Source organism: Sorex fumeus, unplaced genomic scaffold, assembly GCF_029834395.1.
Source record: "Sorex fumeus unplaced genomic scaffold, SorFum_2.1 ptg000044l, whole genome shotgun sequence".
In the NCBI taxonomy this organism is placed as follows: domain Eukaryota; kingdom Metazoa; phylum Chordata; class Mammalia; order Eulipotyphla; family Soricidae; genus Sorex; species Sorex fumeus.
Window position 1 is genome coordinate 20,388,160 of NW_026606101.1, and position 24,128 is coordinate 20,412,287.

The window sequence follows — 24,128 nt, forward strand, 5'->3', positions numbered from 1 at the left end:
CACTTGATGCCTCGTGGTTTAGTTCTGAGAACCATAAGGGTACCAGGAATGGAAACTTAGTTGGACACATGCAAGGCAAGTGTCTTACCCACTGTACTATCGCTCAACCCCTCTCCCACCCCATGCATTCTTCAGGGAATAGATGAAAATTCTAGACGTGTTTATCTTTTCTGAACTCTGCACGAGAAAGCACTACAAACCTCCAGATTAAACTTTTAGAACATTCTTTGAAGTTCTTGGACTCTTTTTTTTAAATTTTTATTAGTGAAACACCTTGAGGTACAGTTGTAGACTTACAAATTTTTGTGCTTGGGTTTCAATTATACAATGATCAAATACCCATCCCTCCACTAGTGCCCATTTTCCACCACCACAGGTCCCAGTATCCCTCCCAGCCCCCATCCCCCCCACCCCACCCTGCCTCTGTGGCAGGGCATTCCCTTTTGTTCTCTCTCTCCTTTTGGGTGTTGTGGTTTGCAAAAGAAGCATTAAGTGGCAACCATGTTCAGTCTATAGTCTACTTTCAGTATGCTTCTCCCATCCTGGGAGGATCCTCCCAACACCCTTTATTTGGTGCTCCCTTCTCTATCTGAGCTCCCTTTTCCCCTAGCATGTGTGGCTGGCCTCCATGCCATGGAGTAAAATTGCTGATACTAATCTCGGCCACTCTTGGGTGTTAGTCTCATATTGTGTTACTTTATGTTCCCCAGATGAATAAAGTTCTTGGACTCTTCTGTGAAGTGCCTGCTTACCCTTTAGACCACCTTCCCTGAGGCCAGGTCCCTACCCAGTGCCCCCAACCTATCCCCTGACCTGCATCCTCCCATCTCAGCATCTGCCCAGGGCCTGCGGTCCACTCTGCACTCATTTGCAAGAGACTTTGGGTCAGCAGTAACAATTTCCTCTCCTTTCCATCACTGTCACTGGCTGGCCCTCAGCAGAACAGACAGGCACAGTCTGTAATCACTAAAGAACAAGCCAAAAGAAGAGTTGCAGGACCTCAAGACCTGCTTACTTAATTGAACTAGAGTTTGCTTCAAATAGCAAATGAGATACAATTGCAGCCTAGGCAGACAAGTATAAAAAGGAACAGATGCAGGCCTGGAGCGATGGTCCAGTGGGTAGGGCGCTCGCCTTGCATGTTGCCGACCCGGGTTCAATCCTCAGCATCCCATATGGGTCCCAGAAGTGATCCTTGAGCACAGAGCCAGGAGTAAGCTGGGGGGAGGAGGAAGAGGGAAGGGTCAGCAAATTTGATGAGGAGTAGAAAGAAAGCCATTGCGGGTGGTGCTCGAGGTCTTATATAAGGTCTCTAGAGGGGACACATTGAGGCTTAAAAATAAATCTGAAGGGGCTAAGCAGTACTGTTAAGAGTACAGTAGGAGAGACCCTGGCCCCTCCACCCGGGCAGCACAGAGGGTCCCTGAGCCCTGCCTGGCTTCAGTCCTGAGCACAGTGCCAGGTGTGGCCCCCAACCCCAACGCGCTCCAGTAAAAGTCCTAATTGTGGGCATCTGCCCGCCAGATTTGGCCTGGGCCCTCCCCCGAGCTGAGCAACCAAGAGAGAGCCCCGAGCTAAGGTGCGGGCCTTGCACGCAGCTGACCCGATTTGACTCCCTGCACAAAGTATGGTCCCATCTCACCCAGGAGTGACCCCTGAGCACGCTGCGTGTAACCCCCAAACCAAAGAAAAGAAAAGAACTCCTTCTTCAGCACTCCGCAGCCCCCTGCTCCGCTAGCCGGGTCAGCGGCCCGGGGTGGGAGGTGGGGGGTGGCGTCTGGCTCGGGTTCCCTGGCGGGCCCGGAGCCCCCGCGGATGACAGATGACAGCGGTGCGGGGGCGAGAGGCGAGCGGGCGGGGAGGAAGCTCGCGGCTGGGGTGGGAGCGGCACATTAGCGCCACCGCCCCGGGGAGCCGCAAATTGGGCCGCGCTGCCCTGGCGCACGGCCGCCTGCGGGCTGACGTGTTCGAGGATGTGCACCGAATGCTGAGAGCCGCATGAGCGGACGCGGGGCTGAGGGGGGAACGCGGGGGAGTCATGCGGGGAGGGGCTGCGCGGTGGGGGCTGCGAGGGGGCTGCGCGGAGGGGCTGCGGGGTGGGGTGCTGCTGGGAAGGGGTCTACTCTGTAGTGTGTGCATGTAATTGTGTGTATGTGTATGTAGTATGTGCGAGTGTGTGTATGTACTGTGTGTGTGTGTGAATGTGTGTGAGTGTGTGTGTGAGTGTGTGTATGGAGTTTGTGTATGGAGTGTGAGTGTGAGTGTGTATGTAGTGTATGAGTGTGTGTATGAAGTGTGTGTATGTAGTGTGTGTGAGTGTGTATGTGTGTGAGTGTGTGTGTGAGTGTGTGTATGGAGTGTGTGTATATAGTGTATGTGAGTGTGTGTACATGTGAGTGTGTATGAGTGTGTGTACGGAGTGGTGTGTGTATGGAGTGTGGGTGTGAGTGTGTATGAGTGTGTGTATGGAGTGTGTGTGTATATAGTCTGTGTGTGTGTGTGTGAGTGTGTCTGACGTGCTAGGCTCTCACGCTCCCCGAAGCTGCAGAGAACTCAGGTACATTTGTCCTTTCTCTAGGATTCCAGGTCAGGGCTCTGTGGTTGTGTGTCTGGCCGGGGGTCAGTACTGGGAGGGGCTGTGCTCCCCTCCGCCACCCCCATCTCCCCCGCATGCCTGGGCTCCCTCCTCTGAGCCTCTGGCTTCTCCAGGAGGACAAACTGCCCCTGGAGTTACCTGCACCCTGGGGACTGCCTCGGGGGAGCAGGGTGTTGCAGGCCAGCCTGTCTCTTGGGGAAGAGACTGGGGGCGGGGGGGGCTACTCCCCGCCCTCACTGGGAGTGGACAGCTGGCCTTGTGGCCTGGGGACAGGACACAGCCCCTTTTGTCCTGGTCTTCAGCATTTCTGGAAGTGCTTTAGCTGGAAACTGCTGCGCCCATCTCAGAAGGTGCCTCTCCAGCCACCCAGCGGCACCCCGTGCCAGAGCCACAGATGTTCATCTGGGCAGTTTGTAGTGTGTGTGTGTGAGTGTGTATGAAATGTGTGTGAGTGTGTGTATGGAATGTATGTGTGTTTGCATGGAGTGTGTGTGAGTGTATGGAGTGTGTGTGTGTATGGAATGTGTGTGAGTGTGTATACGAAGTGTGTGTATGTGGCTCCATTTTTTTTTTCTGGCCCACAGCTGGTGGTGCTCAGGGCTGACTCCTGGCTGAGCTCAGAACTTCCTTCCCATGCCCTGTCACGGACCTGGGGCCAGCCTTCCACACTCAGTTCCATGTTTTTCAAGTTTAGGAAAATTTGTTTAAAAGGAAGTTACTGGGAGGCAAGAGAACAGTCTTGGAAACTTAAAGGGGTCCTGGGACGGCCCAAGTGAGGAACGCGGGTGCCATAGCTTCGGTGCTGTGGGGCTGGACTGCATGGAGGTGGGACCCCTCCTGGGGGTCAGTGGAGCAGGGCCTCAGCCTGTCTCAGAGGTTATGTGGGGGAGGGGCATGTGAGGAGGGCTTGGGGCCACACCCCTCATTGTTCAGGGGCTCTCCGGGCTCTGTGCTCCAGCATCACTCCTGGCAGGGCTCAGGGTCCTTATATGGTGCCAGGGATGCAGCCCAGGGTGGCTGCACGCAAGGCAGGAGCCCTCCCTGGGGACTGTCGTCCCAGCCCCGTTAACTGCTTCCTTCTCTTCACTTCTGCTGGTCAGCAGCTAGGGCCTCCCGGCTCTGCGGCCCTGTGCTGGAATCACCTGGAGTGGGCACTGCCGCACTGGTCACCGTGACCTCTGTGCATGCCTGGTGTCCTCGGGACGCTGAGGCATGCACGGTGGCTCAGACCTTCCAGAGTGTTCCCTGTGGAACTGGAGGCCTTGGCTGCACCTGGTGCCAGCTGGCTGGGCGGCAGAGGGAGACGGGCCCTAGGTCCCTGGTGGGGCATGTGAGCCAATACCAAGGAGAGATGCCAAGGTGTGCGTCAGGGGCGAATGAGGACTGGGGTTTGGGGGCGCTTTTTGTTCTCTGTGTTTTAATTTTATTTATTCACTGTGACTTACAGACTTATTCACGATTGGGTTTTAGGTATATGATGTTCCAACACCTATTCCTTCGCCAGTGTCACTTCCCTCTGGCATTGTCCCCAGTTCCGCCCACCCACCAGCCTGGCTCTCTAACAGGCTCCTTTTTTTTTTTTTCCCTGGCCCACAGCGGGTGGTGCTCAGGGCTGACCTCCTGGGAGAACTCAGAGCTTATTCCTAGTGGGCTTGGTGAGGGACCATATGGGCTGCCAGGAATTAAATCCGGGTCAGCTGCGTGCAAGACACTGTACTATCATTCCGGCCCTGTGCTTTTTTTTTCTTTGTTTTTTTTTTTTGGGTCACACCCAGCAATGCTCAGGGGTTCCTCCTGGCTCATTCACTCAGGAATTATTCCTGGCGGTGCTCAGTGGTCCATATGGGATGCTGGGAATCGGACCCGGGACAGCTGCTTGCAAGGCAAATGCCCTACCTGCTGTGCTATCGCTCCAGCCTCTGGCCCTGCACTTTTTTTTTTTTTATTTTTATTAGTGAAACACCATGAGGTACAGTTGTAGACTTACAAATTTTTGTGCTTGGGTTTCAGTTATACAATGATCAAATACCCATCCCTCCACCAGTGCCCATTTCCCACCACCACGGATCCCAGTATCCCTCCCACCCCCAACCCCCATCCCACCCTGCCTCTGTGGCAGGGCATTCCCTTTTGTTCTCTCTCTCCTTTTGGGTGCTGTGGTTTGCAAAAGAGGCATTGAGTGGAAATCATGTTCATGTCCGGTCTATAGTCTACTTTCAGCATGCATCTCCCATCCTGGGTGGATCTTCCCAACACCCTTTATTTGGTGCTCCCTTCTCTGAACTGCCTTTACCCCTAGAGTGTGCGGCTTGGCCCTGCACTTTTTAAATAAACTCTTGGCACTGTGGGTTACGGTGCAGGGTTGAAGGGGTCCATGCATAACACTTTAGCACCTCTCAGCTCCCCTCTTCCTGCCGGCTGACCACTTCCCTCTCCCGCTGTTGCCCTTCTCTTCCCTGTCCTGGTCCCCAGCCCCCAGCCCCCAGCTTTGCAAGGGAGGCCCAGGGGCATCCTGCTCCTGGGACTGGGACGTGTCGCTGAATCTGTCCCGTTGTTCTGGCTCCCTCTGAGCTGAGTCACATGGCTCACCATTCCGCAGGGTCACACAGATCAGCCAGGCCGTGCCCATGGGGGGACCCCCCTCCCCTGCCGCCCCCGTTTCTTAAGTGGAGGAAATGTTCGGGGTTTGAGATGCAGCATTATCCCATCCTCTCATTATGGAAGAGGTCAATTAGCCAGGGCCTTTGCCTGCGTGAGAGTGTGGCTGCGTGTTTCTGCATCTCATTGCACTGGTGTTCATTCCCCCCCAGCTCCCCGCTCTGCCTCCCAAGGCCCAGAGCCCCCCAAGCTGATCTCATCCTCTGAGTGAGAGTCAGGGCAAAGCAGTTGAGAGGGGGCCCTCTCTGGGGGAACCCTGACTCCTGAGATGGGCTAATTACTGATTTCCCAAGGAGTGAGCCAGCCCGTCGGGGGCGTGCTCAGAGCTGAGTCATGACGGAAGTCTGGTTCTGGGCCCAAAGGGAGGGGTGGAGGAGGGTGCCCAGCCTCCACGTCCTCCCCTTCCCCACATTCCCTTTTGCAAACCCGGTTCATCCCCACTGTTTGAGGGGGACAGCATCCCCTCCATCCTGCCTCTGTTTCCAACACCTGGAGACTGGATCCAGGAGCTGGAGGCTCGCAGCTGGCTGGAGCCCAAAGCAGGAGACCAGACTTGGTGAGAGAAAAACCAACCAATTCAGGGGCTGGCATCCTGGGATGAAGAGGAGGGGGCTTGCGGGTTCCAGACCAGCTTCCTCTAGGGCACAGGGAAGAAGGGTTGTGGAAAGGGGCTCAGAGCCCTGAGGATGGTGCTCAGCTTCTGGTCAAATCTTTCACACCTTCTGTCTCCGATGGCCTGCGGGCAGTCTTCACAGCTCCTCCGAACTCTCTCTGCAGGGCAGCTAGTGAGACGGAGCCTTCTTCTCCACTCATCTGTCCTAGTTGTGGGACTGGAGCAATAGTATATAACAGGTAGGGTGGGCTCAATTACTCCCACATCCCATATGGTCCCTGAACACCACCAGGAGTGATTCCCTGAGTGCAGAGCCAGGAGTCAGCTCTGAGCATGGCTGGGTGTGACCTCCAAACAACAACAACAACAAAAACAAAACAAAAGACTCCTTCATCGATGAAGGAGATGAAGAAGAGCCCCCTGCCCATGTTTTAAACAGGCATACTTCAGAGAGCAGGAGCTGCAAGGGGCAGCTGAGTCTGGGAGATGTGACCTTCAAGTGCATTCAGGATGTCTGAATTACACGTTATCCAAATGTGCTCTTGACCTTGAGGTGGTCCATGTCACGTTGCCTTGCAAAGTAACATGCTTTGGAATTCATGCTTCTGTTCTCCCCTGCCAGCTGCCTGCAAAGCCCTATCAGCTATTCTATAATACAGAGATCTCGCCTTTGTTCTGAGCCCAGTTCTGGAGCAAAGCTCCCTGGGCCCGCTAGCGTAATAAACCGAGTCTCCCGCATCTAAAAATATGCTGCAGGGTTTTTCACTGACTTTGGGTGAGAATTTCCACAATAGTCGCTCCTGGGTGGGTTAGGGTGAGGGGTTCTTTCAGCAGTGCTGGGGGGCATGGGGTCACTACCCCTGAAACTGGCCTGGTAGTGCCAGGCCCTAAGTTTAGATGCTTGGGGCTGGCAATGCTGGGGGCCACCAGGACCACTCTTTTTTTTTTTTCCTTTTGGGTCACAACCGGCAATGCATAGCGGTTACTCCTGGCTCATGCACTCAGGAATTAACTCCTGGCAGTGCTCGGGGGACTATATGGGATGCCGGGGATCGAACCCAGGTCAGCCGCATGCAAGGCAAATGCCCTACCCGCTGTGATATCACTCCAGCCTGAACCAGGGCCACTATTAGTGATGCCCAAGTGGCCGTGGAGTGCTGAGGATAGAATCTGGCACCTTGTACATGCCAGGCTTCTTCTCTAGCCCTTTGAACTAATCTCCCCGGCCCTCCCCAGGTTTAATACTAGAACACAATGTATGAAAATATTCCTTTGTACAGAGCTGGAGAGAGATAACACAGTGGGTCAGGCACTTGCCTTGCAAGTGACTAGCTTGGGTATGGTTTGATTCCCAGCATCCTGTATGGTCCCCCAAGCTCCATCAGGAGCGATTCCTCAGTGCAGACCCAGGAGCAGGCCCTGAACACAGCTGGGTGTGGCCCAACCCCTACCCTACCCCCCATCCTTCCCCTCAAACATAGAAAACCCAGAAAGAAAATACTCTTTGTATTAAAAACAAACAAAACCAGACAAGGCTAAGACCAAAGAGAGGAGAGGTTTAAGTACATAAGAGGGGCCCGAGAGATAATACAGTAAGGTGCTCGACTTGTACACAGCTGACCCAGATTCCATCCCCAGAACCCCATATGGGCTCTGAGCTTCACCAGGTGTGATCCCTGAGTGCAGAGCCAGGAGTAAACCTTGAGCACTGCCAAGTGTGGCCCAAACACAAAAACAAAAAAGGAAAAATGCCCTACCTGCTGTGCTATCACTTCCCAGTACTTATTTATTCTGGTCGGAGAACGGGCTTGGAGCTTACTCCTGGCTCTGTGCTCAGGTTACTCCTGGCAAGTTAGGGGTGCGAGTGGGAATGGGGACCGTGAGTCCTGCTGGGGGTGGAAACGGGCCAGCTGTGAGCAAGGCAAGTGCCTTCACTCACCTACTGTCATCACTCTTGCCCCCAATTCATAACTTTAAAAAAGCTTTTTGGGTGCTGGAGCAATAGCATAGTGGGTAGGGCGTTTGCCTCGCACGCAGCCATCCTAGCTTCGATTCCCAGCATCCCATATGGTTCCCTGAGCACCGCCAGGAGTAATTCCTGAGTGCAGAGCCAGGAGTAACCCCGTGCATTGCCGGGTGTGACCCAAAATGCAAAAAATAAACAAAAATAAATAAAAATAAAAAGTTTTTGAATTTCTTTTATTCTTTCTTACTTTTTGTTTGTTTGGGGGCCATATCCAGTGGTGCTGAAAGCTTAGTCCTGGCTTTGTGCTCAAGGATCACCCCTGGCAGGCTCAGGAAACCATATGCAGTGAGTGCTGAGGGTTGAAGCCAGGTCAGCCTGGCACGGCCTGGCACGGCCAGCGCCGCAACCCCTGCATTGTCTCTCCAGCTCAGTTTTCTTCTTTAACGCAAATCACATGGATGGCCTCCAAAGCCTCAGTAATTATCTTGATAATATATGCAACATCATGCCTGTGTGAATCAGTTTTTCTTGGCCTGCCAGTTGGACACAGCTGGCCCCTCTGTGGGGGCCAATATGGTCCCACGGGCCACAGCAGATACTAGTTCTGTGTTTGTGCCAGGGCATCTGCTAGGATGCTGAAAGGAAGCTGACTGTTTGGGGACATACTTCCCAATTACTGCTACTCTGCTACAATTTGTTTTATTTGGGGGCCACACCCCACAGTGCTCAGGGCTTCCTCCTAGCTCTGCACTCACAGGTCACTCCTGGCCGTACTGGGAGGACCATATGGGATGCTGGGGATCGAATCTGGGACAAGCCAAATGCCCTGTTATACCATCCTCTGGCCCTCCGGAATTTGATACTTTAGGGGGCCACACTGAGTGGTGGTTAGGGGCTGCTCCTAGCACAGTGCTTGGGAGTCACTCTTAGCCTTGCTCCATGCACTCTACCGGGCGTGCAGTGCTGGGGACAGACCCAATGGCTCCCCCATGCAGAGCGTGTGTTTATTTCTTCCTAAGATGCAAGGTTGAGAGTCTTTTGACCTGTTGAAAGAAACATTTGCTTTTCCTTGTGGCTATTTATTGCCTGACACTTCTAGGATGGAACCTAGGGCCTCCCACGGGCATGGCTGAGGTGAGGCCATGGCTGCTCTTTTTTTAGAAGCTGTGTCTTAGGAATACAAGTAACCAAAATGCTCCCAGCTTGTGATTTATGTATGATATTTGTGAGTAGTTAGCCTGGTTTGGCCATCTAAGAGGCTTTTCTTTTAAACTCGCTGTTTTTTTTTTCACTTTTTGGGTTACACCTGGCAATGTACAGGGGTTACTCCTGGCTCTTCACTCAAGAATTATTTCTGGTGGTGCTTGGGGGACCATATGGGATGCTGGGAATCGAACCCGGATTGGTCGCATGCAAGGCAAACACCCTACCCGCTGTGCTATCACTCCAACCCCAAAACTTTCTCTTTTTTTTTTTAGTTTGGGTCACACCCAGCGATACTCAGGGGTTACTCTTGACTCTGTCCTTTGGGATCACTCCTGGGAGCGCTCAGGGGCCATATGAGATGCTGTGGTTTGAACCCTGTTGACCAAGTGAAAGCAAGCCCCCTACCCACTTTTTAAAATTTTTTATTTATTTATCTTTTTATTGTTACTGTTTTGGCATATCGAGTATGCCATGGGTAGCTTGCCAAGTTCTGCCGTGTGGGTGGGACACTCTCGGTAGCTTGCCAGACTGAGAGGGATGGAGGCTTTTGGGGCAGCCTCTCATCACCTTTACAGGTGTTCCCAGTTAGGCATATATGAGGGCAAGATACTCTCGCTAGCCTGCCAGGTTCTGAGAGCGAGAACTTCCAAGAGTTTGGTTTTATAATCTCTGGATCTTGGCCGTTGATGGGGTTACACAGCAGTCAGTGGGTATAACTGTCTAGCTACTGGAAGATGGGAAATCTGGATGGAGGAGGCCCAGTCCTGATCCAAGCAGGCTTAGAGATTTCAGCCCTGGGTCCCGCACAACTGGGTTCCTCTGCCGGTTCCTTCATGCGTAAGGCTCGTCCTAGCATGTGGAGAGTGGTCTCAGCATGGCTGTGGCCGGGTCCCAGAGGCCTCAGCTGCCGGGGCTCTGCTCAGGACGGAGAGGGAAACTCAACGTTTTTTTAAATTAAATTTTTTATTAGTGAATCACCATGAGGTAGTTACAGACTTGCAAACTTTTGTGCTTGCATTTCAGTCATACAATGGTTGAGTACCCGTCCCTCCACCAGTGTGCATTTTCCACCACCAGTGGACCCAGCATCCCTCCCACCACCCCACCCCTTCCCCCACCACCCTGCCCTGCCTCTGTGGCAGGGCGTTCCCTTTTGCTCTTTCTCTCCTTTCAGGTGTTGTGGTTTGCAATAGAGGTATTGAGCAGCCATCATGTTCCGTCTATAGTCTTCTTTCGGCACGCATCTTTCAACCCGAATGGGTCCTCCCAACATCCTTTACTTGGTGCTCCCTTCTCTATCTGAGCTGCCTTTTCCCCCAGCTTGTGAGGCTGGTTTCCGAGTCGGGGAGCAGACCTCCTGGTCCTTTAGGTGTTAGTCTCCCATTCTGTTACTTTATATTCCACAGATGAGTGCAATCTTTCCCTACCCACTGTTCTAGTGCTCTAACCCACACACCTGCTTTTGGCTTGGGGGTAGGGGGTGGGGCTACACCTGACAGTGCTCAGGGGTTGCCCCAGTAATGCTGGGGAATTATGCAGTTCCGGGGATTAAGGTGGAGTTTTAATTTTGGCCACATGCAAAGCAAGCCACTTTATCCCGTATTAGCTCTCTGGCCCTTGGGTTCAGCACGTCTGGTTCTGGGCCCCATTGTCGGGCTTTTTGTTATAGACATCCCTTGCTCCGTTTCCCTGCTCTCCAAAGTGATGTGCCCAATAGAGATCACAGAAACAAGGCAGAGTCCCCAAGTTCCTATTTTGTTCCTATACTCCACAGTAGAACTTTCTGGAAGGATGAAAATGTTCACAATCAGTATTGCAGCTACTAAGCAACTGAAATGTGACTGGTGTGATGGAGGAGCTACATTTAAAATCCCCTTCCCTTTCCATAGTCCCAATCCTTTCAAGCAGTGCTGGGCACAGCGGGGGACAAGGCGGACCGGCCCTTCCCGGTGACACTGGGCCCAGTGTGTCAGCAGCGCAGTGCAAGGCCAGGGGTGTGTGCAGTGCTGAAGTCCTGGGTCAACTCCATGGGTGGCTCAGGGGTTGGAGGTGCCCTGGAGGTCAGTGGTGCCAGACCACGTGCCCTTGGGGGTCACTGAAGCACCACATGGGGGAGAGGCCACGTGTGTGTGTGTGTGTGTGTGTGATGCTGCGTGTGATGCCGGAGCCCCCGCCTCGTCCCAGCCCGGCCCCTGCTCTCTCGCCTGCTGCTGTCTGTCAGCAAGCGAGGCAAGAGGTGGACCGGGAGCGAGGCAGCTGAGCCAGGAAGCCACCTGCCCACTGGATGGCCTCACAGTGGCCCGCGGGAGGGCTGCAGCCTAAAAGTGGGCAGGGGCAGCCTTTTTGTCTCAGACCTACTTACACAGCCCCATTTCCAGGGCAGGGAGAAGCGCCTCACAGCTGGGAGGCCTCATGCAGGGCTCAGAAGAGGAAGCGGGGTGGGGGAGCAGGTGGGGGGTACAGCAGCTCCAGGCCACGTGGCTCCTCGACTCCCAGGCTACTTCTGAGGTGACCCTTCAGCGGACAGCTCCCTCTCTGCGCCTGGGTTGGAGACTGGGGCCCACAGCCAGATCAGGTCACAGCGCCTCAAGGCCACTCTGCCGAGGACCCAGGGTTGCCCAGGCGGAGGGGACACGAGAGAAGGGGCTCTGCCTCACAGCAGGGCCCAGTAGACTGCTCTGGGCTCTGCTGGGAAATGACCCGCCCTTGGGCCCTGGGCAGGGAGAGAAAGTTAACCCCCATTTCCGGGAGAGGCACTGAGGTGAGCAGCCTTTGTGTGGTAAGGTCGGGGCAGCGAAGACCACTTTGGGGGGGAGAAACTCGGCCTGGAGTCCCGTCGATGTGGGGTACACTCCACCCAGATGCAGGGCAGACCTGTTCCCCCAGCGGCGTCTGGAACTGGGCAGCTCTGCTCTGCTCCTGCCTTTGCAGGAGCTTGTGGCCGCCAGGCAGGGCAGAGGGCGCCACCTGCTGGTGGGCATGGGCTGTGTCTGCAGTACTGGGCTTTGTGTCTTGCCAAGCTGGGCATTGTCAAGAACATCAGCAAAGACGGGCGGAGGGCAGTGGGCAGGGGGCAGCTCATAGCTGAGCGGCAAGCCCAGGTGGCCCCTGCAGGCTTCAGGCTGTCCTCTCCTCTCCACAGCACCTTGGTGGCGGCCCACTCTAGAGTCCCCGGATTTGGTCCCGGGCACCACAGTTGACCCACCCCATCACCTACCCAGCCGCCTGACCCACGCCCCAGTCCTGGGTGGGCAGCCTGGGCGTCTGAGTCTTAGCATGTGCCTCTCTCCCCATCCCTGTGCCCCTCTGCCAGAAAGAACACCCGTCTCCTTCCTTGGGGGAGCCCCAAGATAAAACACAGAACACAGAGACACCGGTCACTGGCGGGCACTCCCTGCAAGGTCAGAATCATGGGCACAGTAAGCTTGTCTGAGAACAAGTCCTTTCCCTGCTGCATCTCTAAATTCTGAAATAGAGAATAACTGAACCCCCAACAGAAAAGAGTGTGTCTGTCTGTCTGTCTGTTGGGGGCAGAGCGTGCAAGCCAGCAGGTGGCCAGTAGCTGAGCACAGAGGGGGCCCCCCAACCCCCGCACATCAGAAGCCCCTGAAAATGCAGCTTCTTATGCGGGGGCCAGTGGCAGCTGCCCTGTACTGGTCCCACTGGTGTGTGAAGAAGGGGAATGGGAGGAAGACAGGACAGATGGACATCTTGCCAGGTGGAAGCTCACAGTCGATGTCAACCAGCGCTTTATTAAGGCTCCAAGCGGGCTGGTGGTGGAGTGGGGGGAGTCAGTCCCTCCCCTGACGCCCAGCGCAGTCCACTGTGGGGTGACACTTGGCTGGCTGAGGCCCTGGGCCAGTCTTTGTGCTCCACTCATACCCCCGGGATGGGGCTGTGTGCAGACAAGTGGGGGGCCCTCAACGGGGGTGCAGGCGCTTAGCAGGCCCTGGGCTCTGGGGGGGGGGGATGGCAGGGGACACAGCAGAGCAGACACCGCCCGGCGCTCCCAGCCCCGACTATGGCTTTGTCAACCTGCTGCCACTTGAGCAGGAGGGGGGCACCCCCTCCCCGGCCCTTCCCCCAGGGCCTGGGTGCTCCATGGGGGGAGGAGGAAAGAGAAAGCCCCCCCAGGAAAACGGAGGTCAGGTGGGGGCCGGCTTGAGGCCGCAGCCCGGAGGCCCCTTGACCCGGGCCAGCACTGGGCACTCCCCGGGCGTGGCGGCTCGGTCAGAAGTGCACCCGCAGCACGTCCTGGCTGGCGAAGGGGCGCTGGCAGGCCGGGCACGTCATGGGCGGGGTGCGCTGCTTCTCCCCCAGGCAGGGCCGGCACAGGAGGTGGCCGCAGGACAGCTGGTACACTGGCTCCTTTTGGAAGTAGGGAGAACACAGGCTTTTGCAGGCGGCGCACGCGGGGCCCGGGTCGCTCCCAGGCTGCCCTGGTGGATCAGGGAGGCAAACAGGCCAGGGTTAGGGAGGGCCACAGCGCTGAGGCGGTTCCTGGGGGTGTCCCCAGTGCACTCCCACCCGGCCAGGCCGGAGCAAGGCGCGGCACCAGGGAAGGGACACGTGGCCAGAGGGGAGGCAGAAATGGGCCTGGTCAGCAGAGGGGCAACCCACTGGCCAGATCCCACCCGCGGCAGGAGACCACCCTCCGTCCACCCCCCTGAAGGAGAGCCAGGGTCCTGCTCCCACATCCCACGGGGCTATGGCGGGGCTGCAGGCTGCTCCCACTCTCAGCTCTCCTGGGGGAGGACAGGGACCAGGAGGACCCGCCCCGCAGTACCCTGCAAGGGCCACTGCCGCGCACCTGCATGCTGGGGCTGGCCCCTGGTCAGTCGCGACGTGAAGGAGGGCATGGAGCCAAGGGTGGACGACAAGGCCATCTCCAAGCTCTGTGACAGCTTCTGCTCATGGGACATGGGACCTGCGGAGAGAGGCACAGGCCAGAAGGTCTGGGGAGGTCTGGCCAAAGGGAAGGCCAGGTGGGCCGCAGAGGCCGGTGTGTTTTCTCACGTGAGAAGACCTAAGGATGGGCCAGAGAGGTAGCACAAAGGTTAAGACACTTGCCTACCATGTCCCCGCCAGCCTGGTTCAAATCCCAGCGCTGCGTAAGGTCCCCTGAATACCGCCAGGGCTGGGCGCCCAGCATAGGGCCAGGTGAGGCCCCAAAACAACAAAATGAGAAATAAAAAAGCACCATCAGCTCCACTGTTACTGAAAAGACCCAGACAGAACAGAAGCACCAGCACTCCTGGTTCGAAACACTGAATAAAACCGGCACTGATGGTGTAGGGGTATCTAAAACGGCTCCGGGGGAACCCCAACTTCCTGCTGAGGCCCTCGGTTACCCCTGGAAAAGGGGCTGCAGACTGGCCTGCTTCCAGCCTACAAAACCCGGCAGATGCGGGGCTGTCAAGGCCACCGGGTGCAGGACCCAGACCTGCCTCTTGAGGCACCCGCCCACAGGGCACAGGGCTGAGCCTGACCCCAGCAGCCAGCCAACCGGGCAGGCGCCAATGGGTTCCACAATTCCCGGGCACATGCCTCAACCACACGTTAGAGTGGACACAAATCTCTCCAGTCCCAGCTGGCCACACTTGCCACCTGCGTGCCCATCTTCCGCAGGCGGCCTGGGAGGGGGCTGCAGCAGGGGCTGGGGCCGCCCAAGCTAGGCCGGGCTTCCCGACCACAAGCCCTGGGGAAGGTGCGGGCTTGCGGGAGGGCTACCTGGGGAGCAGTCCATGTGGGCCAGCCCTGGCTCGGCGGTGGTGGCGGCTCTGGCCTTCTTGGCGGGGTGCTCTGAGGTAGTGGGTGTGTCCAGCAGGCCGGTGGCGGAGGCGCAGGCGGCGGCCGCTGGCTCCATCCTCCTCTTGCACCCTGGCAGCACGATGGAGGCGGCAGTCACGGCCGCCGTGGCTTGGGCACGGCCCAGCAGGCGGCAGCCGGGCACTGTGTGCTGCAGCAGGAAGCGGTCAATGCGCGCCTTCAGCGCCGGGTGCGGCAGGGGCTGTGAGTGCGGCGTGAAGGCCACGCCTGTGAAGGGGTCGCTGGGCGCACGGCCCCAGCTGGCCTCACCGCGGTTGCACCTCTCCAGAGTGCTCTGGTCAATGACCTGGCCCGAGGGCAGCAGCACAGGGCAGGGCATGATCTCCAGCGTGATGGCGTCCAGGAACTCCTCGGGCACGTCCCCGAGGTCCCCCGCCAGCTCGGGCAGGCCGCCGGGGGCCGTGGGGCCCTCAGGCTGGCCGCCCGGGGCGCAGTCACTCTCCATGGGCAAGGCCGGGGCCAGCGACACCGAGTCCGGAGCAGGGCTGGCGGTGGCCGCCAGCAGGACACTGTCCATCACCTCCTGTGAGCAAGTCCTGGCGGGCTGCCCCCACACCTCCAGCCGGCGGATGCCGGGGACGCCGCCCCCTGTCATGTGGGTGACACAGATCTTGAGATGGGCCACGTGGCTCAGGGACAGGGGCCCTTTGCTCCAGAGCTCCTGGGCCACAGCGGCGGGAGAGGGCAGCGTGGCTTCCATGGGGCCAAACGGGGGCCTGGCCTTGAAGCCGCGGTGGCTGAAGGTCACCTGGCTCTGGCTTCGCAGCAGGACTTTGCCCACCAGGGTGAAGGCCTCCTTGTCCGGGGCAGCCGGCTCGGCCAGGCCCGGGGTCCTGCACTCAGAGGGGTTCCCCATCGCTCTGCCGGCCACGGCCGAGGTGTACACTTCCACGCCACTGGCGCCCTGGACGCCGCCCCCCGCGAGGTCCAGGCTGATGCGGCAGAGCTCCACGTTGAAGGGGAAGGACAGGGTGACGTGCACAGGCGGCTTGATGAAGTACTCCGTCCGGAAGCCGCGGCTCCTCTTGGCAGCGTCCTCAGAGATGAGGTTCTCGACTTCGTAACCGTCTGCCGATATCTAGGTTTAACAACAAGAAGAACCAACTCCTGCCTTGACTACGATCCAAGCAACCCGTTTCCTAGAACCTGCTACTTTGAAGAAAATTTTTGGAAAAAAAAAAAAAAAGGTTTGAAATGCCTCACTTGAAACTTCCTCAGCCAGGGCTCGGAGATAGTTCTATGGGCTGGATACAGGCTCCACATGCAGGAGACCTGGGTTTGAGCCCCGCCCCCCCACCCCCCCCCACCAATCTGGTCCCCCAGCAACTGAGCTGGGCAAGGAGGCCCCTGAGCATCAGTGAATGTCACTGAAAACATCATCAAAAAGTTTTCTTCAATTACACAGAATCCTCTGGGGTCCTCTGCAGGCACCTGGGTGCAGGTCATAGACTGAGGGCGGCCGAGTCCCCAGCCCTGACCCTCCTGACAAGTGTGAGCATGAGGGCCAGGATCGGAGCACAGTGGGACAACATACATCCCCCCTATACAAGGCCCCAGCAATGCCTCCTTAGGAAAAAAAGTACAGGGAGCCAGAAAGACAGCACAGTGCTTGCCCTGGTACGTGGCCCACTCGGGTTTGTTCCCAACATTCCAAATGGTCCTCAAGCACCACCAGGAGTAACTCCTGCCCTCCCCTGGGGCTTCCTTATTTCCTTTTTCTGGCTCTGTGCTGCATAGACAAACCCTCCTGTGTATGGTAGGGAAGGCCACTAACTCATATGAAGAACTACGTCAATTGAGACATTAGCAAGAATGGGGGTGGTGGGGAGGAGGCGGTGAATTTCTCATGTCACTATGACTTTGAGGAGAGTTAAACCTGTGGTCAGAAGGAGAAGTACAAAGCCCGACAGGATGATTCAGAGTCGGGAGGCGGTGACTCGAGAGGGGCAGCCCGGCCCCATTCACCTACACTGCGATACACTGAATAAGATGAGGAGGGGAGAAGCCCATCAGTCCCGACGGCAGCCCCAAGACACAGGCGGGAAGAGAGGGGGAACATGACAAATAGTGTATACTGATGTATGTGGATGCATCTGTTTACCTTGTTGCAGGAAATCCTTGGTCTGAATTGTGGAAGGCAAAGATTTATTACCATCTTTGTGGAGAAAAGGAGAGCTTCCAGGCATGAGAAATGGCCTTAAATGGAAAATAAAAGTTGGTGTTAAATAAATAAAAATTTAATTCCAAATGTAGGGAAGTTGATTCCTACAAAAGCAGAAGAGGATAGTAACGAAAACTTGAAGACCTTGGCTCTCCCTCCTTCCCTTGCTTCCTTTCCTTTCCTTCCCTTTTTCTTTTCCTGCTTGTTTTTGGGCCACACCTGGCAGAGCTCAGGGCTTATTCCTGGCTCTGCGTTCAGGAATCACACCTGGTGGTTGTCTGGGATGCTGAACTGAATCCGGGTTGGGCTGCATGCAAGGCAAGCACCATACCTGCTGTGCTATCTCTCCCGCCCACACCCAGCGCCTGGGGTCTGCGTGTACTCTGTAGCCCCTGTGAGATGCTGTGAAATGAGTGAGTGGTCAACTGCGGAGATTTCGATCAATCACAGAACAGGTGTTTCTCTGGCTGACAGCTGCTCTACGGCGCCAAAAGAGGCAGGGCCCATCAGCCTGCAGGGCCCCCCACAGGGATAGGGGGGTTCAAACAGCTGAGTGCAGAGAGGGGACTCTATCCACAGGGGCTCCAAAGAGGAAGAGCCACTGTTCAACACTTTGTCATTCAAAACCTGCCAATGTAATTGTACATCCTGATTAAAAATCTTAGAGAGGGGCCAGAGAGACAGTACAGCAACTTACCCATCTACTATTGCCCCCAAGAGCCCTACTGACCGTACCGTTTATCTGTTGGGGGGAGGCTAATGTTCAGGGCTCACTCTGGGCTCTGTGCTCAGGAATCACTCCTGGTGGGCTCGGAGGACCATATGGGATGATGGGGATCTAACCTCCCGAGTTGGCTGAATCCAAGGCAAGTGTGCTAACCACTGTACTACCACTCTGACCCCAAAGTACATGTGTGTGTGAATATATATATGTAATTTTTTAAGAATAAGGGGCTGGAGGGGGCTGGAGTGATAGCACAGCGGGTAGGGTGTTTGCCTTACATGCGGCTCAACCCGGGTTCGATTCCCAGCATCCCATATGGTCCCCCAAACATAGCCAGGAGTAATTTCTGAGTGCATGAACCAGAAGTAACCCCTGTGCATCGCTGGGTGTGATCCAAAAAAAAAAAAAAGAATAAGGGGCTGGAGCGATAGCACAGCAGGTAGGGCATTTGCCTTGCATGTGGCCAATCCGGGTTCGATTCCCAGCATCCCATATGGTCCCCTGAGCACTGTCAGGAGGAATTCCTGAGTGCATTGCCGGTGTGACCCAAGAAGCAAAAAAAAAGAATAAATATGTAAAGAAGAAAAACAGAAAAATCTTACCATTTTGCTAGTTCTGAAGTAAGCCCTAATCTCCTTATTTTGCAGGGGCTGGAGAGATAATAGGGGTAAGATGGGTATACTGAAATAATACTGGCATAGCTGGGTATACCGTCAAGGGTTTGACAGGAAGTTAATAGCTTAAAGTCAGATGTTTTACACAAACCCTATTTCCTTTCTATAACTTCTAATATCTAAGTAAGCATTCATGATCTTTTTTTTTGCTTGATATTTAATAATATAAAAAAATCATATACTTTCATTTTGAGAACTACAATATAAAGAAATATTCAACTCATGAGTGACTTTCAATATCTCAAGTGAACGAACCACCTCAGCCCTGCGAAAGGTCAGACTTGGGATCTGGGTGTCCTGGGAGTGAGGGAATCTTCGGTGTCTTCTGGAAATTGCTCTGTAGGAAAACTCTGGGCACACACAGGCCTTCTTACTCACTGCCTCCCGAAGCACGTACTCGTTCACCACTTCTTCTTAACCTGCATCCATGAAGGGTCGTGCCAGGTATTCGGCGGTGAAAAAATACGATCTGGTTCTGTCTTGGCGCACGTAGAGGTTCTCTCCAAGCTTCCTGCCGGCTTTAAACCTGAGCATGGGGGCTGGAGCGATAGAACAGCGGGTAGGGCGTTTGCCTTGCACTCGTCCAAACCGGGTTCGATTCCCAGCATCCCATATGGTCCCCTGAGCACTGCCAGGGGTAATTCTTGAATGCAGAGCCAGGAGTAACCCCTGAGCAAAGCTAAGTGTGTCACTGTTACTGTCCTCCCATTGTTCATCGATTTGCTCGAGCGGGCCCAGTAACGTCTCCATTGGAGACTTTGTTGTTACTGTGTCTGGCATATAGAATACGTCACGGGTAGCTTGTCAGGCTTTGCCATGCGGGCGAGATACTCTCGGTAGCTTGCCGGGCTCTCCGAGAGGGGCGGAGGAATCAAACTCGGGCCGGCCATGTTAGCTGCGTGCAAGGCAAACGCCCTACCCGCTGTGCTATCGCTCCAGCCCCGCCGAGTGTGACCCCCTCCCCCCAAAAAATAAACCTCAGCATGGCGTGGTCGTTGAGCCCATAGTCACAAAACAACACACTTTTGCCTGGATTCAATACCTTGTAAATGTTCTGTAAGACATGGGGCATCTTCTCTGGGTGCACTGTGGAGAACACAAATATCAGCGTGACCATATCCACCGAGTCCGGGGGGCCTGCTCCAGAAGGTCGTCTTTCGTCAGGTCACAGTGAAATGCTCTGCATCTTTCGGCGCTGTAGAGAGGATTCTGCTTGACATACTCTACAGCTCTTGGAGAAAAATCACAGGCACAGGCAAAGATATTCTGATCTTCTTCCAAAAGAGGGAATAAACAATTACCAACACCACAGCCAGCTTTGAGTTTAATCAACGTTTGATCTGCAAACTCCCTACAAGATCTTAGCTCCTCAAACTCTCTGGTGGTTCAGTGTCTATCTTTGAAAAAATTAGTACTATTTCTCTTGTAAAAAAGATCCCAATTCTTCTGCGTCTCTTTCTCCAACTTTTGCTGTTTAAAATCAAATACTATGATCTGGTCTCTTTACAGTTTCTCCTCTTCTTCCGAGCTGAGAATCCGTGCCTGCAGCTCTTTCCTTTGCAGAAAAAACATCTTACAATGTGATGGTAAGTCACTCAACACCACTGAAGATGCATGACTAAGGAACCCAATCTGACAGCAGACAGCATGTTCTTAGAGGGAGTTCTTAGGCTGGGTTGGCGCATAGCTGATGTGGCACCTGGTGCTTGTGGGGCACGGTCGAGCGCACTAATCCCTCAACCTGGTCCATGCCATGGGAATGGAACCAGGCCGCGTTCACCGCCGCCGCCCAGGATCATTCATTTTTAAACTGTCACTTCCTGGGCCAGAGAGACAACTCAGTGGGCTGGAGAGCACTGCATGTGGGAGATCCAGATGCATGCCTCAGCTCTGCATGATCCCTGAGCACAGAGCCAGAAGTAGCCCCTGAGCACTGGGGGCTGCGGGCCTCCCACTCCAGACCCCCAAATATTAATTCTTCCACACTTAATGTGGATAAGCTCCGTAATGTGGACTGCCTTTCTGCCCATCTCAAGCTGTTCTGGCTTTTGGGTCACACTGAGTGATGGGGGAGTGTGTGTGTGTGTGTGGGGGGGGGGTTGGTGGAGGGTAGGGGGCAGGGCTAGCCACTCCTTGCTGGGGGACATGTGGTTCTGGGTATCAAATCCAAGGTTCCCATACACAGAGCCTGTACTTGAGCCCACCGAGAGATCTGCCAGACCCCGGGGCAGCTCTCCAGGCAAGCCTCCTTACATAGGCAGCCCACGGCAGGAGTATTCTCACACCTGCATCTAAGGCTGTTCATGCCCCAGGGGATTATGACAGCACCTGGACCTACGTCTGACCAGACCCAGCCTACCTGCTCTCTGTGGCTCTTACTGGAACCAAGGTGAGAGAATGTTTAGGGACCACTCAGGCTATCCACGTCAAGTTCACTTTCGTGCCAGGTGAAGTGGGTCCTCTCGCGCGGCATCCCGGAGGTGGTGCGTTCTGAGCCCCGGCCAGCATCTCACCGACTGCTTAAGCCACGTGGATCCTCAGCTGTAGCAAAAATAAATGTGACACGCTGATAAAAAAAAAAAAGTTCCGTGGCCAATCTGTGAAATTCACAGGACACCAGGGTGGCAGGACACGTCAGCTGACAGCCAGATGCATCACTCCTTGGGGCTGGCCCTCAGGGCAGCACCCAGACTGTGTTCTGATTACCCCTTGTGGCCTTTCCCCACTGCAAACGACTCTTTCCCAGAGTGCTCACTGTCCTGCGTGGCTCTGGGTAAGGAGTCCCTCAGAAGCATCTCCAGAAAGTCGTTGCTGTTTCACGCTCTCTGCCCTGACTGTGTCTTCGCTGAGACCCCTGGGAAATTCTCTCTTTGGTCTCAGTACAAGAGTCAGAGGCCGCTTCCATTGGCTCTTACAGTATGAATAGAAAGTGACTAAAAGTGACCGGGATTCTTTCTTTACTTAGGCTGCTACAAACTCCGAATTAAATCTAGCGGGCCAATCTCAAATCTGCCTAGCTGGATTTTCAACTTTTTATGTCACGGTGTATACTGTGAGAGCTGCCTGAAAATCACGCTGGTACAAGATGGGTGGATGGGGTATAAACGCATTAAAACCAGTGGGCAGCAGAGGGTAGGGGAGTGGGGGGACAAGAGCTAGTACAGGGGTTATTTAAGACGCTCTGCACACAGCCAACACAGGTTTGACCCCTGGCACCACGTGGTCCCCTGAAGACTGCCAGGAGTAACCCCTAGTGCAGACAGGAGTAAGCCCTGCACTTTGCCGTAAAACCAAACTTTGGCCCCAAAACCAAACCAAACCAATGGAAGGGTAGAAGGAAAATTAAGATAATAAAATGCACCTCCCCTTTTTTTTTGGGGGGGGAATATCCAGTGGTGCACAGGACTTACTCCTGGCTCTGTGCTGAGGGATCTTTCCTGGCAGGCTTGGGGAACCATAGGAGATACCAGGGATCAAACCTGGATTGACCGCATGCAAGGCAAATGCCCTACCCATTGTGCTATCCTTCCTAAAATGCATCTCTTGTTGTGGTTCTGGATGAAAGAAATGACCCCACGTCCACCCAGAAGTTAGGGAAAAAAGCCACAGGAGTAAATTAGAGATACCTAAGAAGCATGAGTGACATCCAGGGTGACTCTGAAGGGCAGGACATGTGCTAAACCAGAGCCAGAAGGCAAGATCGGGCACAAAAGGAGATGGACACTAACCAGGACAGCTGGAGTCAGGCAGAAAGGTGGGGAAAACAGTGCAGTGCTGCCGGCAGGGAGCCTGGGAGGGCTGGGGCAGGGGCCAGGGAGCCTCGGTGGGGGGAAGGGGGGAGGGGGGAAAAGAAGGAAGGAAGGAAGGAAGGAGGGAGGGAAAGAAAAGAAAGAGAAAGAAAGAAAGAAAGAAAGAAAGGAAAGAAAGAAAGAAAGAAAGAAAGAAAGAAAGAAAGAAAGAAAGAAAGGGGGAGGGAGGGAGGAAAAAGAAGGGAAGGAGGGAGGAGGGAGGGAGGGAGGGAGGAAGGAAGGGAGGGAGGGAGGGAGGAAGGGAGGAAGGAAGGGGAAGGAGGAAGGAGGGAAGGAGGGAAAAAAGGAAAAGTCTCCATGCCCCATACAAGAATGCACAGTGCATTAAGAGTTATTGTTATTTGATGGTATCCATTTTTATATCTGGGCTAATGTTCTGGGTTTTGATGGAAAAGCTGTTTCATCTTACTAGGAGTTACAGTAAAAAAGGGTCTGGAAGCTGCCGGCCAGAGGGAAGTCACGGAAGGCCATGGCCAGGGAGAGAGATGACAGCAGTGGAGAGTGGCGCCCTCCTGCCCTGATGACAGCAGCAATTGGGAACCACTTAGAGGCAATTCACCCGTCAAGGGACTCCCTTTCCTCAGGCTCATCTGCTCCCCCTCTCCCCTGAACCGCAAGGGGGGCCATACAAATGGTCTCTAATGACACCCCCCCCCATCCCTCAAAGGACAAGCCGCTCAGAGCCCCTGCCAGCCTCAACTTCCTCTTGAAATTGTCTTCCTTTTTTATTTTTCAGGGAGTGGCATTCTATTAAAAAAAAAAAGGCAGGAAGAAAAATGTGCATAAAATATTACTGAACATCCTCGAGGGTTTCAAAGAAAAGCTTTTCCTTTCTAAGTTTTAAATTTTGTTGTTGTTTTAGGCCCACCCCCAGGGGTGCTCAGGGCTCACTCCTGGCTCTGCACCCAGAACTCACTCCTGGGGTGCTCGGGGACCATGTGGGGTGCCAGGGATAGAAGCAGGGTTGGCCAATGCCAGGTGAGCGCCCTGCCCGCTGTGTGCTGTCTCTCTAGCCCCAGGAAGCATAGGTGTGATTCTAGGCAGGCTTAGTCGGTCACATGTGCGTAGACTCGCATAACCACAGCTGCAGTCCTGACACAGAACAACTCCAACACCACCACAATGTCTGATAATGCCTTTTAATAAGTCTTCTATTTGGGGGCGGGGGGGGGTTGGGGGAATCACACCCAGCAGTGCTCAGTGTCTATATTTTTGGGAAGCTTAAAAGCAGCCAATGGAGGGAACCCTTCTTTAGAAGACTGCACCCATAATCTCGGCCTCCCTACCTACCTTCTCTTCCTTCCCTAACTAAAGCTTTGTTTTTGTTTTTGTTTTTTTAAAGGCAGGGGCTGGGGCTGGATCCATAGCACAGCGGGTTGGGCGTTTGCCTTGCATGCAGCCAACACGGCCGACACAGGTTCAATTCCCAGCATCCCATATGGTCCCCTGAGCACCGCCAGGAGTGATTCCTGAGTGCATGAGCCAGGAGTAACCCCTGAGAATCGCCTGGTGTGACCCAAAAAGCAAAAAAATAAAAAAATAATAATAAAATAAAGGCAGGGGCTGAATAGTACAGCGGGTAGGGCATGTGCCTTATACTCAGTCAAATCGGGTTGGATCCCTAGCATCCCATATGGTCCCTGAGCTCACCAGGAGTGATTCCAGAGTGCAGAGCCAGGAGTAGCCCCTGAGCATCGCCAGGTATGACCCCAAAACTAAAAAAAAAAAAAAAAAAAAAAGGCAAGGTAGCCAACATCAACTTTTTGGCTCTTGAAGAACCCGTCCTGAGGGTGGGAGAGCTGTGGAAGAGACTCGGGCTACCGTGTACCGTGACATCTGCGAACACCGAAGCAGCCATTTCCCCTTGGCCTACAAAGCAGCTGCCACAGCTG

General features: G+C 54.8%; 1 protein-coding gene and 1 pseudogene across 2 annotated transcripts in view; both read right to left on the minus strand.

Moving 5' to 3' along the window:
- Positions 1 to 12,872: 12,872 nt before the first annotated feature.
- Positions 12,873 to 24,128, minus strand: part of UBOX5 (U-box domain containing 5) — a 28,812-nt gene continuing 17,556 nt past the window's right edge. The window contains exons 1-6 of one of the 2 annotated variants that reach the window (XM_056121771.1): positions 18,806 to 18,865; positions 16,970 to 17,064; positions 14,770 to 15,946; positions 13,850 to 13,966; positions 13,230 to 13,478; positions 13,157 to 13,199 (exon numbers count right to left, since the gene is read on the minus strand). In XM_056121771.1, the coding sequence (XP_055977746.1) occupies positions 13,270 to 13,478; positions 13,850 to 13,966; positions 14,770 to 15,946; positions 16,970 to 17,023 (1,557 nt within the window). In that variant the 5' untranslated portion in view covers positions 17,024 to 17,064; positions 18,806 to 18,865 and the 3' untranslated portion in view covers positions 13,157 to 13,199; positions 13,230 to 13,269. Of the gene's footprint in view, positions 13,200 to 13,229; positions 13,479 to 13,849; positions 13,967 to 14,769; positions 15,947 to 16,969; positions 17,065 to 18,805; positions 18,866 to 24,128 lie in introns of those variants that run through there. The other variant, XM_056121770.1, reaches the window with a different exon arrangement.
- LOC130030471 (tRNA N(3)-methylcytidine methyltransferase METTL6-like) lies at positions 18,842 to 19,999 on the minus strand (annotated as a pseudogene).